General features: G+C 36.1%; 1 protein-coding gene across 1 annotated transcript in view; it reads left to right on the top strand.

Moving 5' to 3' along the window:
- lrrc4ca (leucine rich repeat containing 4C, genome duplicate a) overlaps positions 1-10,632 on the top strand; it is a 33,793-nt gene extending 23,161 nt beyond the window's left edge. The window contains exon 2 of the mRNA XM_073831820.1: positions 5,816-10,632. Coding sequence (XP_073687921.1) covers positions 5,869-7,812 — 1,944 coding nt within the window. The 5' untranslated portion in view covers positions 5,816-5,868 and the 3' untranslated portion in view covers positions 7,813-10,632. The remainder of the gene's footprint in view (positions 1-5,815) is intronic.
- The last annotated feature ends 6,413 nt before the right edge of the window (positions 10,633-17,045 follow it).

Raw genomic sequence — 17,045 nt, 5'->3', positions numbered from 1 at the left:
AAAAAATATTAAAAGTTAATAATAAATAATTTACATTGTTATATATATATATCACAGGTTCCAAAAAATATTTGGCAGCACAACTGTTGATATTATCCAACATTGATCATTCTAATAATAAATCAGCATATTAGAATGATTTCTGAAGGATCATGTGACACTTAAGACTGGAGTAACAGCTGATAAAAATTCAGCTTTTCATCACAGGAATAAATTCTATTTTAAATAATAATAAAAAAAAAACATTATTTTATATTGTAAAAACATTTTGCAATATTACTGTTTTTTCTGTATTTTTAATCAAATAAATGCAGCCTTGATGAGTATAAAAGACTTCTTTAAAGACTATTGCAAGTCTTACTGACCCCAAACTTTTGAACGGTAGTGTATAAAAAAATAAAAATATAAATAAAATAACATATCAAGGAAAAAACATGTAACATGGGCAGCATTAACGCATTTAATGTGTTCACTACTTTTTGCCAGCCCTCTCTCCTTGCTTTTCCAGCCTTTGCAGTGTTCCCTTGCGTTTTAAATAAACTCTGAAACTCCTGAAATCCCTCAATCAAGAGTTCTTGCTCTGCTGCAGAAAAATATTGAGCGCGCTCCTTCGACATGTTCGCCGACCAATCAAAGCGTTGCCCATCAATGTTTCTACTATCGATACGTAGCCCCTTTTAAGCCACCCAGTGATCTCAAATAACTTCATCCAGCTATACTAATCATCAACAACAGGTGCGTTCGGAGAACCGGAATAGCGAGCTCATAGTTAGCGCCATGATTTGATCTTGGATGTGTCATTTGATCTTGGATGTAGTAAGCGAGGTACGAAGAACGGACCCTTTGAATCAATCTCAGCCAGTTTGTTCAAAACATTGATGGAATGAAGCAAATGACTCTTTATGAGTGAGTCACTAAAACACTCAGACTATTCATTCAAAAACTCATCAATTGCACTCATAAACTCTTATTGAATCATTCTCAATCATTTAGTTCAAACATTGATTTGCTGAGGAATTAAGTAAATGACTCTGAGGCACTAAGCATTCATTCATCCAATTTGTTCAAAACATTGATTCTTAGTCTGAGTCTTTAAAGCATTTATTTATTCATCATTTAAAAACACTGATTAATACAAGAATGATGCAAATGACTCTTTATGGGTGAGTCATTGCTCAACTAATTATTTCATGACACTGATCCATTCAGAAACTAAACAAGTGACTCTTTATTAGTGAGTCTTTGAATCACTCTCAGCCAGTTTGTTTAAAACATTGATGGAGTAAAGCAAATAACTCTTTGTGAGTTAGTCACTGAAACATTCACTCATACTATTCATTCAAAAATGTATTGAATCATTCTCAATTATTTAGTTCAAAAGATTGATTTTTTACTCATTTACTCATCCAATTTATTTAAAAACACTGATCTTTATGAGTAAAACATTGATACAATTAAGCAAATGGCTCTTTATGAGTGAGCCTCATTGACACATTCACTCATACTATTCGTTCAAAAAAGGCATCTTTATGAGTGAGTTATTAAATTATTCTCCTTTAGTTTAGTTCAAAACATTGATTTGCTCAGGTCACTGAGGCATTCACGCATCCAATTTGTTCAAAACGTTGATTCATTGAGGAATGAAACACTATGAGTGAGTCACTGAAGCATTTACTTGTCCAATTCATTTAAAAACACTGATTCATTATTGAACAACTATTCGTTGTGTCTTTGTTTGGAAATAGACAAAGCAAAAAATAGACAAAGCAACCAGTAATGTTGTGAAATGTAATATTAGCAAGAGTACTCTGGCTTGTATGGTATTCCTGGTCTGACATATCGTAACATTTGAAGGTTACCACTATTGCTGCAGGTAACTTGGTTGATTCTACAGTTCATAAGCTGCTCATCCGGCTGTAGATGGATGACCCTGTGGAGAACTTCCCATCCTGCTTTCTTTTATATGAAGCAATTCCCAGTCTTGTAAACCAATGGCTGAACTATCATGGTTTATTGATGCTATCCAGCATACCTATGAATTGTGCTCTAGCAGGCCTGCAGATAAATGAAACCTGGCTCAGGGCCTCTCTCTTTGACTGTGTTGAAAAATCGAAAGGAGATCTTTTATTTTTTTAATACCTTAGGTTTTTGAATAGCGCAGTTTTGAGATGACATGTTTGTTAAATGACAGCATTACTCGCTGCTCAGCATTACCCGCTTCTGTCAGCATCGCTGGCATCTGTGGCCCGGCTGTCATCTGCATGTATGTTGCCAAATGACGTTGCAGTGCACATGTGGAAGCCTTCTATTGTGTTTCTTTCCTCTTCCTCCTTCCTTCCTTTTCTTATTTTTTCCTTCATACTTCCCTTACTCCTTATCTCTTCTGCTTACTTTTCCTTCCTATTTTCATTACTCCTCTGCTTCATTTTCCTCTCCTTTTCTTTCCTTTTCCTCTTCCTTCCTACTTTCATTTCCTCATTTTTCTTTACTTTTCATCTTCCTTCCTACTTTCCTTCCTCATTTTCTATCCATTTCCTCTTCCTTCCCACTTTCCTTACTCCTTCTTTTCTTTCCTTTTACTCTTCTTTCCTACTTGCCTTACTCCTCCTCCTTTTCTTTTCCACTTCCTTCCTACTTTCCTTCCTCCTTTTCTTTTTCCTCTTCCTTCCTACTTTCCTTCCTTCTTTTCTTTTCTTTCCTTTTCCTCCGCCTTCCAACTTTCCTTACTCCTTCTCTTTTTCTTTACCACTTCCGTCCTCCTTTTCTTTTTCTCTTCCTTCCTTTCTTTCCTTTTCCTCTTCCTTCTTTCCTTACTCCTCCTCTTTTACTTTTGCTCCTCCTTCCTACTTTCCTTACTCCTCCTCCTTTACTTTTCCTTCCCTACTTTCCTGCCTCCTTCTTTCTTTTATTTACTTTTTCTCTCGCCTTCCCACTTTCCTTACTCCTTTCTCTTCTGCATTTTCCTCTCTCCATCTTTTTTTTCCCTTTCCTCTTCCTTCCCACTTTCCTTCCTCGCTCTTTTCTTTCCTACATTCCTTACTCCTCTTCTCTTCTGCTTCATTTTCCTCTCCTTACTCCTTCCTCCTCCTTTTCTTCTTTCATTTTCCTTATCTTTCCTACTTTCCTTACTCCTCTTCTCGTCTGCTTCGTTTTCTCTCTCCTTCCTTCTCCTTTTCTTTTTTCATCTTCCTTCCTACTTCCCTTACCCCTCTTCTGCTTGATTTTCCTCTCTCCTTCCTCCTACGTTCCCTCTTTCTTCTAACTGTCTGTCCTCCTTTTCTTTCCTTTCCCTTCCCTCTTTCTAGATACTTTAATTTCTCACTCCTCCCCTTTTCCTTTACTTTTTCTCTTGCTTCCTACTTTCTGCTTCATTTTCCTCTCTTTGCTCCCCATTTTCTTTCTTACTACTCCTCTTCTGCTTCATTTTCCTCTCTCCTTCCTCCTTTTCTTTCCTTTACCCTTCCTTCTCTTCTCTTCCCGTTCCACCTCATTCTTATCCTTTCTCCTTTATCTTCCCTTACCTCCTCCTCTCCTCAAAGGTGAACACCATATTAATCCAATACAGCTCTTGACATTTGATTCTCTTGTGCAGAACTGCATGATTGCCATAATTGTTCTCACCTCACCCTGCTCACCCTGCCGTGTGACGGAAAGCACAGAAGCTTTTCGAGCTTGCACTGTGCCGAGAAGCACACAGCCGCATTGTTGTCAGCAGCAATGGCATTCACTTTCATGTTATTTGAAAAAATTAATTCACCTCGTTACACCTCACGCCTTCCAAGGCCTCCGCCGCTTGATCCTCTGCTTTACCTCCCTCCCTGCTGAAGCGTTTACCGCCTGCTTCATCATCTCTTACTGGGGCAGAAGTTTAAAAATGTATTCATTTCATAATCTTATTTTTTGTTTATCATTTTTTCATCTAATTCCCTTCCCACACGAAATCCAATTTTGCCAGGCTCATTGTTTGAGAGGCAGCAGGATTTCTGTGGAGTGCTTTTTTGTTTGCTCCTCTCTCCTTCTCTCTCTCGACTTGGAGCAACCTAGATTGTGTTATGCAATTTTATTAGTGTAAAATCAAATCAGGGAAGATAAACCGGACCCCGCACTTGAAACCGGCAGGGATTTTCAGTTTTTCGAAAAGATTTGTGAAGTTAAAGCTTTATCTTTCCTTGTAATTGATCATTTGCACGCAAGATACATATTACAATTATCCCTGCATGAAATTCAATTAAATGAAGTAAAAATGGGCATATCGTTTAACTACTGCGAGTCGTTCTCCTTTAAAACATTTAGTGATAAAACGGCTGAGTATATGTTTTGTGTGTGATCCACACCAGCAGTCTAGAAGACTTCAGGGCAGCAATTCAAGTAGATTTGCGATGAAAGAATTGATTGTTATGGCAGTCACTATTAGGTTAAGCCTAGCACCCTGCCGAGAGTTAGAGGAAAGGCAAGCCAGAGAGTGAAAAGTGGTACAAACAGTTTTGCAGTGCTTTCAACATGGTGTTGTAATGCCCACAGGGAAGAACATCCATGTTCAACAGCTCTCCTTAACATCCTGAAAACCAGACTGTGAGCAGCTTTGTGAGCAGAGAAAATGTACTGTGTTTATTTGCAGCAAATTTTCACAATCGATTAGATGGTGGGTCATCTAAATGACTTGTCATTTTTAAGGAAGCATTATATAATTAGTAAGCCTTAAGGTCATATTCATTCGACTAGACTTCTGTAGGGGGCGTTTAGATAAGACTCCTTCATGTATTCATGTTATAAATGTAAAGACAGAGTGCAACAAGGGCTCAATACATGAGAAACTTTGATTTTAAACTAGCATACTGCTAGCAATGCTAAGGTCATGGTTTTGATTCTCAAGGAATGCAAGAACTAATGAATCTATGTGGACCCTTGAATACAAGGATAAACCCCCTTCTTTTGGGTAAGATGTAAATGCATATTTACATACGTAAATTCTTGCTAAACCTGCTAAAGCTAAAACTAGCATGTGCCTGCATCCACACACTTCCTGTCCCAGGTTTCTTTCTCAGTCTGGTCACACACGTGCCACTAAGTATCTCTGAGAGCCGAACGCTCTTGATACATAGGGTTGATTGAAGGATTGGTAGGTGGGAAGCCATGCTTTTATTTATGCCTCCTCTGCAAGAATAAATAAAGTGACACGGGCAGACAAGGCAGTTCATATCTCCCTCACTGAAGAGAGGAGGAAACAGAGAAAGCAGACCCAATATTGAGGTGCAGCTTTATGTGACTTAGATTGAGAGTGCTGTGCGTGCAAAGACATGAACTCACAGACACCACACACACTCAAAAAAATGAAATGGATATGAAACACTCTTCCAAGGTCACCTACGGTGCGTGCGTGTGTGAGAAATGTTTTGTCTGTGCTTCACTTTCACTAGGCCAGAGGGACTTGAGTGGCTAGACAGAGATTGTTTTCAGTGCTAGATCACCTATAGTGACGCAGTTCCTATGTACCTTTGAATGTTCTCAAGATTGCGTTGCTAATTTTAGAATTCATTAAACCGTTTCTGCCCTTTTGGTGGGAAATGACACCATGGAAATTGATTGCATTGCAGCTTTTATTGCAGTATTTGTGGCATTACCTAATTTGCATAATTTGTTTAGTGAATCAGACACTAAAGAGCATGTGCAAATAAGCAACAGAGACTCAAAATGAATGAATGCCATTTTAGTGTGTATTATATATAGTGTCTATCCATTTTAGCGTCAATTTGTGTTAGTGTGGTCCACAGTGGTATTCCAAACCTTACATTGTTCTTTCTCTCTTTCTTTGCAGTTCGGCCTAATAAACCCTTCCCAAAGAGTGGAGAACGTGTCAGCGAATTATGAATGATAAACAAGATGACCTCCTCCCTGATGCAGCAGACGATGAGAGGTCCTAGGTGGAACCGGGCCCTGTCCGACCCATTATTTGTGCTGTCGCTGGCCCTGCAGCTTCTAGTGGTGGCTGGCCTGGTGCGAGCGCAGACCTGCCCCTCCGTCTGCTCTTGTAGCAACCAGTTCAGCAAGGTCATCTGTACGCGACGTGGCCTTCGAGATGTACCCGATGGTATTTCCACCAACACAAGGTATCTGAACCTTCAGGAGAACCTCATCCAGGTGATCAAAGTTGACAGCTTCAAGCATCTAAGGCACCTGGAGATCCTGCAGCTCAGCAAGAACCACATCCGCAACATTGAAATCGGAGCTTTCAATGGGCTGGCTAACCTCAACACTCTGGAGCTCTTCGATAATCGTCTAACCACAATCCCCAATGGGGCTTTCGAGTACCTGTCCAAACTTAAAGAGCTTTGGTTGAGGAATAACCCTATCGAGAGTATACCCTCGTATGCCTTCAACCGCGTACCATCGCTGCGAAGGCTGGACTTGGGCGAGCTGAAAAGGCTCTCGTATATTTCAGAAGGTGCCTTCGAAGGCCTCAGCAACCTGCGGTACCTGAACCTGGGCATGTGCAACTTGAAGGAGATCCCCAACCTCATTCCTCTTGTCCGTTTGGATGAGTTGGAGATGTCAGGAAACCAGTTGTCTATAATTAGGCCAGGGTCTTTCAAAGGCCTCGTCCACTTACAGAAACTGTGGATGATGCATGCGCAGATCCAGACGATTGAGAGAAATGCCTTTGATGATCTTCAGTCCCTTGTGGAGCTTAATTTGGCCCATAATAACCTTACCCTCCTGCCCCATGACCTCTTCACCCCACTACACCACTTGGAGAGAGTACACTTGCACCACAACCCCTGGAACTGCAACTGTGACATCCTCTGGCTCAGTTGGTGGCTAAAGGAAATGGTGCCGGCCAATACCAGTTGCTGTGCCCGCTGTGCATCACCTACCAGCCACAAAGGGCGCTATATCGGCGAACTTGACCAGAACTATTTCCATTGTTATGCACCGGTGATCGTGGAGCCACCAGCAGACCTGAACGTGACTGAGGGCATGGCAGCAGAACTTAAATGTCGAGCGAATTCTTTGACCTCAGTCAGCTGGATCACGCCAAATGGGTCCATAATGACACACGGAGCATACAAGATACGCATTTCCGTGCTTAACGATGGGACGTTAAACTTTACCAATGTCACAATGCAGGACACGGGAACGTACACTTGTATGGTGAGCAACTCCGCAGGCAACACAACAGCCTCGGCTACGCTCAACGTGTCTTCGACAGAGAACAGCAGCTTCAGTTACTTCACTACAGTTACCGTCGAGACCACAGAAGCGGCACATGATGAGGGCCACCCAACGGTACAGCAGAAGAGTGGCCCAACTCCTTCTTCTGGAATTTGGGAGACCTTACCACCTTCCTTCACCACTACTACCACAACAGCACGGACACCACTGTCCACCAAGGCCACCGACAAGACCTACACCATCCCTGTCACCGCCCTGATTGACGGCTCCCTCAACACCTTGGATGAGGTCATGAAGACCACGAAGATCATCATTGGTTGCTTTGTTGCCATCACCCTGATGGCGGCCGTCATGCTGATCATATTTTATAAAATGCGCAAACAGCATCACCAGCAGAACCACCACGCACCGACGCGAACCATCGAGATCATCAACGTGGATGAGGATTGTGTAACAGGTGGACCTACCATGGAGGGCCACCTCGCCCTTCCGCCACTGGAGCATGAGCACCTGAATCATTACAACGCCTACAAGACTGCGTACAACCATGCCTCCACCATCAATTCTATACACAGCTCTGCCCACGAACCTTTGCTAATTCGGGCCAGCTCAAAAGACAATGTACAAGAAACCCAGATCTGAACTGCTTTTCATAATGGGGATTAAACGAAGAAAAAAAAGACTTCTAAAACTCTTAAGGAACAGTAAGTGACATATCAATTTTGAAGATTGTCGAAAACAAAGACACAGTAGACCAATGCAAGACGAATGAGAAGGATGTTGACAGGTAGAAAAAAGGACATTGAGAGTCGAGTGTACGTCAAGAGTTTCAAAAGTGTCTTTACATAACAGAAGTTATTTATTTAAGGAAAATAACTATTGTGGTTTAATCAAAAAAGATGTAATCTGCAATTATTTTTCCAGCAATTATTTCTCCATGTTTTTTAATGTTATTTTAAGGGTTGTTGGTTTACTAATATGCTTTTAAACTCTGTTTAAATCTATTGCTCTGTATGTGAGAACCCAAGTCATTTGCAGATGAATCTGAAACTTCTCATCTTTCTAAAATCTCAAGATTCACATTTAATGTTGATGATTTTGGTCATGTTAGTTCTAAATTATTAATTTCTTGACTCCCCTCAATTAGTGATATTTGACAACATCACATTATTTAGTTCTCCTTGCTAAAAAAAAAAAAAAGAGGCTTTATAAACCATATTAGGCCAGGTTACTGGTCATTGTTGGTCTCCCAGTCTGATCAGGTCCATCTGTTGACTGGTTTTAGAGGTGTTGGGCAATTTTCAACTGGACAGGCTGGAAGACAAGCGTAAAACAGCTCATTTTTTAACAAGGACAGCTGCTACAAATTACATGCAGATGTATACCTGGCTTCCCCACCCTAAAACTTAGAACAAGGAGCCCTGGAAACGTGTCCCCATTTAAAACCAGGCCAAATGTCAGGAGCACATGTCTACTTGATGCATGCAGGGCAATTTCAAATAATTTATGTGCTTGGACCAGATTTATGGATTAATGTTGCATTTGGGGATGCTCTTAAATACATGTTGAGGCATCTCAAGTTTTAAAACAGTTTTCTCCATTTTCTTTCTTATAGAACATGCCATTGTGGGTTCCTGTGGCAGTTCATCCTTGATACCCTACAAAAGTTTCCCAATACCCATACACAGATGCAGCACACTCATTCTATGCCAAATTCTATATGGGCAGGGGGCTGAAGATTGTGACTGGTGGAAATGTGGCAAAAGCATAGAGCTGGTACTGACGTAGCACCATTTCCATTTCAATCCATTTGCTCACCATGGATACAGTTGAATGAATTCATTCTGAAATGGTCTAAAGCCAGACACAGGACCCTAAATAAGTGGGCAAAGTCAGTGCGGCTCAGATCTAAGGCTTCCAAAGATGCCACAGGTGTGTCTTTAGAGATTCTGTGAACCAATTGTGTTTTTTTCCACCTCTCGCTAGTTCTTTTTTCTTGAATTCTTTCATATTCTATCTTCCATCATTCTGTGCTGTCAATCTTTTTAGGCAGTTATGCAATTCTTTTTAAACTTTTAAATCTTATTCAGTCACTTTAGTTTATTTTCGGTACAGACCGTGGATGATACATCCATCTTTGGCTTTACACACGCAGTAGCCTTTGGCTGCAGGGGGAATGACTTGACATTATGAATTAATTTATGAAATCAGAATGGCCTGAGACGGTCACTATAGAAACCAATGACCTTGGACGGGGTTGGAGGGAGCAGGGAGTAGCTGACAGACATTGGCTTGACACTTGAAATGTATTCAGAGTCAAATGGGAGAGCGAGAGCCAAAGTGGACTCATTTGAAGTGCATCATTTAATCTATAAAGCAATCTAGAGGTCTATAGGTAATCTGAATTAAACCAATAAACCTGTGACATTTTTTTTCAGATTCGTAGCGTTTCGTTTTGGCCGTTCATAATTCATGCAAAGCGCACAGGGGACTGACAAGGGGATTTTTCTTGTGCGTTTCTGGTCTTAATACAGATGCCGACTGATACCATGCGGCATTTGGTGAACTTTTGCGTATCATATTTTGATCACACACCAGATGCACTCTGATTTTTAAAGATCTAATGCAATTATGCTTGTCAGCTTTGCTATTTCACATCATTACGAAAAGTTTTTGAGCGTACCTCCTGCCCACTAAGAAGCAAAGGCCATCTGGTACATTTTCTAATCAAGATATCAAAGCGTGCAAAAAAAAAGACTGTTCTTCATCTGAATATGCTGCTCTTTCGAATCTTAATTCATTTCCTTGTCTTTCTGGATTTAGTTTGTCACTGAAATTGATGTCAATCCAAACATGAAGCTAAAAAATTTCTTATCGTCAATGGAGTTTAGCACAAAAGTAAACCAAGTCATTGGGTTTTCAGTTGCGTTTTATTTATTTTAAGGATTTGAATCATTGTCTTAAATTGTCATAATTTTTTGAAAAAGGTCTTTGTCGTTTTTTATAATATGATCAATTTTGGTTCTTTTTTTTGACTTATTGTGATTTTTCCTTTCTGTATGTTTGTTGAGTCCTTCATGCAAACATATCTGTGTTTTGGGTTTTCAGTTTAGGAGTGAACGAGATGCTTTTCTCTCCGTTTCACGTAACTTCTTTCTTTTTGTCTCTGAGAGGGAATGCTGTTCTAGTGGTAGATTTCTATAAAAATACATTTTGAAAATAAAAACAAAAAAAGGAAAAAAACAAAACAAAAACTTTTTAAATTTTAATTTTACATGTGCCAACCTGTTCTAAAAGATTTAAAAAAAGAGAGCGAGATATGCTGTAAAAGACGACTGAATTGATTTTCATGTAAACATTATTTCATGACCTTTAAAAAAAAAAGATGGAGATCGATTATAGAAATCAGAGTTTGTAGTTCATACACAAGATAAGGTTACAAATAAACTATCATTGTCTTTTCTCTATCGTCTTCTTGGTTTTCTTTCACCAAGCTGTATCGTGTCAAGTTTTAAGCTAAATTATTTCTAATAATAACACAATATTTCTAACACTTACATTACAGATTTCAGCTTTTGAAAAACATATTTGTGTATGTTTAAGTGCTTCAAAATGTCTCAAAACATCATCTTGTTTTGCACGAACGGTTTTTCATTGATAGGCACTATTTAGTGTGTGATTGGCTCCACTAGTTGTTTACAGTTTTTAGACAGTATTAAAAATGAGTGAATTGAGAAAAGACGCATGAAATGTTTCCTCCTAGCTCATCTAAAGCAGCTGGAAGTAGTGCATGTTGCAGTATGAATAAATTTCACTGGCTGCCTCATTGTGTTCGTCGATGAGCACAGCAGTGCTATTTTCCAGTGCTGTGCTCAGAGACAAATACCTGCGAGACGAAGATCCACTCGTTTTACTTGTGCCTGACTGTTTTAATGAATATAATTGCAATATTTAAGAGGAGAGACGCAACATCTGTTTAGATCGATGTCTAAAGGAGATTGGAGTTTTCACTGTGTCTTTCCAGCAGATTTAAGATTCTTTATTAGAATTTTATTAGAAAAAGGAAATATTTGGATACGGCTTAGGGCCTGTATTTTGCGTTCTTCTTGAGGCCACTGTTTCTTGTTTCCCGCTTCACACTGTTCATTTCCTGATGGCCTGTGGCTGTCCGTTTAAGACTAATTACGGAGCAGAAGGCCAGTTCACAGAGGTTTGCTCTTGGAACGCTGGCTAGGTAGGTTTTGAAGCATGGATGCTGGTTTGAGCTGGTCCTTAGCTGGTCATGTTCTGGTCCTAAACTGGTCAGGACCAGCTTAAACCAGCATCCATGCTTCAAAACCTACCTAACCAGCATATGCTGTTTTTTCCAACAGGGACAATAGAGGGTTTGCACTTATGTCACGATTTGGTCAGTTACCCAGATGCACGGCTATACTGGCGATACTCTGACGTTGTTCCGTGAATTTATGCTGTCTAAACCACGGAAAAATCCATGTGGAAGCTGCTAAATCATATAGAGAAGGACTTAGTAAGCAGGAAGGGGCGCAATATTTTGACAAACTGAAGTTAATAGGTGGGTAAGATACATACGAGCAGTATTAATTAAGATATTAGTCTAATATTTCACCTACCTGACCGGAAATGATAAGCACAAACACGAATGTTGTCAAGATTCTTGCCCTGGAAATCCTGGTTCAGTCTGGCCAACTACAAATGCCTTTTGTTCCTCAGACAGTTTTTCCCACTCTTTTCCTTTATTTGACATAAATTTTGGCAGTCTATAGTACTCTAAATGTTTTCCCAGTCTGACTGTTTAGTTTAGCCCAAAACATGACAATAACTGACTATTTTTAGCAGCAATAATCAGCAAAATATTCTAGTTTAATTCAGTTTAGTGGCATTGTTTACATTCAGAGCCGCCAATATGGCCTATTGATGATGTGTTGAGAAAACACTCTTTTCCTAGATTCAATACAAGTACTCAATTAAAAAAAATAAAAATAAATCCTCCATAGCATTTTGCCCTTGTGAGTAACCGGCAAAATACCGGAAGTGGCTCATTCCATGGACGTGGATCCGTGAAACACATAATTAGATTGTTTTCCAAGCTGCATGATATATTAAACTAAAAAAAGTCATATTAAAACATAATGCTATGAATTCAATAATATAATAATATATGTGCTTTACATGCCTATAGGTTACGTACGTGTGTCTCAGAACGGCTCCGTTCAAAGCAAAAGCTGCTTCACACGAATATGTGGAGCGGCTCAAACTCCATTTCTGCATCTTAATTGTTGTGAGTTTGTTTATTATTACGTTCATCTGGGAACGCAACGTGCGCCATTTCATCAGTTTTGTAAGGTAAATCATTTATAAATCTACGCAAACACAGTAGGAAACAATATCTTTCTCACTGCTAACTGTTCGTGCGATTTCAAAATAAAAGTTTAAACCCTCACTCTGAGTTTACACGTTTTGATATCCACATTTTCAAGAAAATACAGTAGCTGTAGCATTTCTGTCGTAAAGAAATGGACAAATAGTAAAGATTAAGTGGACATTTGACTTAAATGTTTAGTCAATATTAAACTAGGATTAAATCGCGTTTTAAACTGGAAAACAATCGTCAGGCCGTTGGCGCCCTCTGCAGTCATTTGTTATAATGCGTAATATACCTTAGCGTCCTTGTTTATAATAGGCTGCATTATGTATTTTAACAGTTTTGTTCAATAAAACCAGATGATTACTTGGTTTTGATACTTTATAGGAACTAGTATTGCCTCAATGCTATTATATATGTATTTTAAGTAAGTTTAAAGGTTGTTTACTTAAGATTTCGTTTGAATACAAATGTTTATGTTTAATTCTTGAATATTCTTCAAATAAATGTTTTTGTGTTCCACAGAAGAAAGAAGGTCATACAGGTTTGGGAACATCACGCGGGTAAGTAAATTCAGCTTTATACGAAAAAAAAAAAAAAGATGTTTTGGACAATTTCTTACTTAGCTAATCGCTATTCCCCGGGTTGTTGTTCAGCTCAGAGGTTTATTGATTCTAGCAGAGAACTGACACATTTGCGCATTCAAATCTTTGCATTTCATTAACAATGTCGAACTGCGGCAGAGAGCCGAGCCATCTTTACGAAGACAACAGGCGCATTCACACAGAGCTGCACAATTCACTCGGTGGCAATTAACCGCACGTTTTTGTTTGGATTAAAATTTGCAGCGCGTTCTTTGCATGTTATTGTTTTTCCGAACACTTCCCTCGAGTTTCTGTCTCTCTTCTGCTCGGTATTAGCCTCGTCTGTGAACTTCTGCACTGCATCTTCCCTTTCATCTCCCTGTTGTGTCCTGAGCGCAATTTTATGCTGAATAGCTGCATAAAAAAGAGGAAAATGGATGTCCCTCGATACCTCTCATGGAAGATGTCTGTTTGTATTTGCTAAAGGTGGTTTAAAAACGCTCCAGGGAGCGAATAGCTAACAGAAGTGCTTAGAAAACCTGGGTCTGTGGGTCATGGTTATGCATGTGTGCAGATTAAAGAAGGACACATATGTCCAGGCAAAATGAGCAACATTTGGCCCCTACAGCCTATGACCAAATCACCAGCATACCCTTGTGAGCCTGACAGAACTGGCCCAGATCTCTGATGGCTGATCTAAAGGCTGGACAGGTCTGATTCGCTCTCATTGCCAGGAATGGACTGACCACGAGGAGGACTGGGCTTGTCCTTATTTATACTGTGTTTAATTGATATATTCAATTTAAAATAAAATGTTAATTTTGTTTATATCAATAAATAGATTTTAATTGAAGCATTTATCCAAATTAAATATATAAAACAGGTGTATTATATAAATTTATCAAATAATAAAGTAGATTTAATATAACAATTTTACTACACTAGCTAGGCCTATATATGTAAGCATTGAACATTTTATATAATGTATAATAAGAATTAATACTATTATATTAAATACATATGTGTTTCACAAAAAAATAAAAATAAAGTGTAATAATTATTAATGTTTATTATTGTTATAAGTATATAAACATTTATTTAAATGTAATATCAATTTTTAATAAAAAATATTATTTAGAATTAATGTCATCTTAAATACGTATGGAACACATTTCAAATAAAGTGTGATTATAAATGCTTTTATTATTATTATTATTATTATTATTATTATTATTAATATTTTTATTATTATATTGACTACATACATTTATATTTATAAACATTTATTTAAATGTAATATTTAGCAAGGCCGTACAAAATAAAATAAGCATACATCTTGTGTGTAATATAGACTTTTATTTAAATGTACTATTATGAATTTAAATAATATTAATAATAATAATAACCTATTATTTTTATTATTATTATTTTGAAAAATAATATTTGGGGTCATTTGACATATTTTGCCTGGAAGCAACACTGTACAACATAAAATAAATATATTCACATTTTTATGCATAGATCTTGTACATATAATCATAATCATCATCATCATTATTATTATTATTATTATTATTATTATTATTATTATTATTATTATTATGCAAATGATATTTAGGATTTTATGCATTTTGCCTGGATGCAATGCAGTACAAAAAATAAAATAAAATAAAGTAAATTCAATTAAATAAGTAACATAAAAAAATAAAATTTTGTCTGGATAAATAAAATAAAATAAAGTAAATTAAATAAAATCATCAACATCATACATCATAAAAAATTAAATAAACTTTTGTCTGGTAAAGCAATGCCATACAAAACAAAATAAAATAAGCATACATCTTGTGCATAATATACACTTTTATATAACCCTCTGGGCCTCCTCATTAAGGGGTCACACTTGGCTCCCTCGCGGTCAAAAGTGACCGAAGCCTTTTTTTCTTCAGGAAAATCAATTAAATATATTTTTGTTCAATAATATTTTGTAATTATTATTTAGAATTTTGAGCATTTTTTATGAATCTATGCAATATATATACAGTTTTAATGAGCAATTTTTTCCCAGTAGATTTATATTTTATATTATATTTTTTAATTAATTATGTATTTATTATTTTTCAATAAATACAACATTTCACATTAAAATAGAGTAAAAGCATTTAAAATCCATTTTTTTAAAGTGAAAATTGCACCATCTAGTGGCATAAAAAATAAAAACTTGTATAATGCCATGTAAACTCCTGTATCTCCCTATATACATATATACAGGGGCTTTGGGATTCCTATTGTTTTTTTTTTCTTTTTATTGTTTCTTCATTTTATTAGGCTTTGCATTTAGAAATATATTCAGACATTCTACAGATAAATTTTGGCAAGGTTTAGATATTTTTTTGATTGGATAAATATCAGGTTTTGCATTTTTCTGCTTATTTCTGTGTGTCTCTGTGTGTGTCTGTGTGTGTATGTGCGCGCGTGTGTGTGCGTGTGTGTGTCAGTTCTGTACTTTTGTTATTTTAGAGTGTCAGTCCTTGCTTGCTGAACACTTCTTTTCAGCACAGTTGCTCATTTGTAGCTTGTATTACCAAAAGATTATCTGAATTATCACATTTTTTCGTATTTCCCATTCATTTCCTATGTCGGTCATTTTTGACCGCGAAGGAGCCAAGTGTGACTATTTTTTTTTTGACCCTTTAACATATCCGAATCATGTCACTGATTTTTTTTTGTACTCACATAGCTAATGCAACAAAAGTCACCAAGTGTCATCTCATTCTGATGAAGCTACGATTTTTAAAAATTCAAAACATAAAATTTTTCGGTCAAAAATGACCGAAGAGGCCCAGAGGGTTAAATGTAATATCAATTTAAATAATAATAATAATAATAATAATAATAATAATAATAATAATAATAATAACCTGTTATTATTATTTTGAAAAATAATATTTGGGATCATTTTATGCAACGCTGCACAACATAAAATCAAATAAAATCTGTTTTTACACATAGATTTTGTACATAATATAAATTTTTATTTAAATGTAATATTATAAATTTTAATTTATTTTTATTATAATGAAAAAATATATTTGGGATCATTTTATGTATTTTTTCTGGATGCAACGCTGTACAACATAAAATAAAATAAATGTTATATATTTATTACAATATTACATATTTATAAACAATAATTTACATTGAATATTTTTTTCCATTTAAATATGAAATATTTATTAGAATTAATATTATTATATTAAACGTATGTGTATGTAACAATTTTTAAATAGTGTAATAATTATACATTCTTCTTATTTTTATTATTATTATAGTAACTATATGCATGCATATAAACATTTATTTATTATTGTTTATTATTATATTAAATGTGTATTTAACATATCGTATATAGTATAATAATTATGATTATTATTATTATTATTATATTAACTATATACATGTATATGTATAAACATTTATTTAAATGTAATATTTATCAAATTAAATATAAAATATCAGAGTTAATGTTATCTTAAATACATATATGTATGTAATATAATTATATAATGCTTTTATTATTATTATAGTAACTAAATACATGCATATTTATAAATATTTTTTTATCATTGCTTTATTAAATACATAACACATTTTAAATACGTATACATGATTATTATTATTATTATTATAATTATTGTATAAACTATATACATGGATATGTTTGAACAATTAAATTAAATATTAAATATTAGAATTAATATCTTATTAATAATAATATTTTTTTATAAAATGTTATTATTATTGTAACTATATACTTGTATATTTATAAACATTTATTTACATAAAACCATTCCAATAAAATATTATTTCTAATAAATATCATTGTAATAAATACATGTGTAACATAAATT

The sequence above is a fragment of the Garra rufa genome, chromosome 25 (assembly GCF_049309525.1).
Source record: "Garra rufa chromosome 25, GarRuf1.0, whole genome shotgun sequence".
NCBI classification, from domain to species: Eukaryota; Metazoa; Chordata; class Actinopteri; order Cypriniformes; family Cyprinidae; genus Garra; species Garra rufa.
The sequence above is the reverse complement of the archived record's forward strand: the minus strand, read 5'-3'. Positions and strand labels throughout refer to the sequence as shown.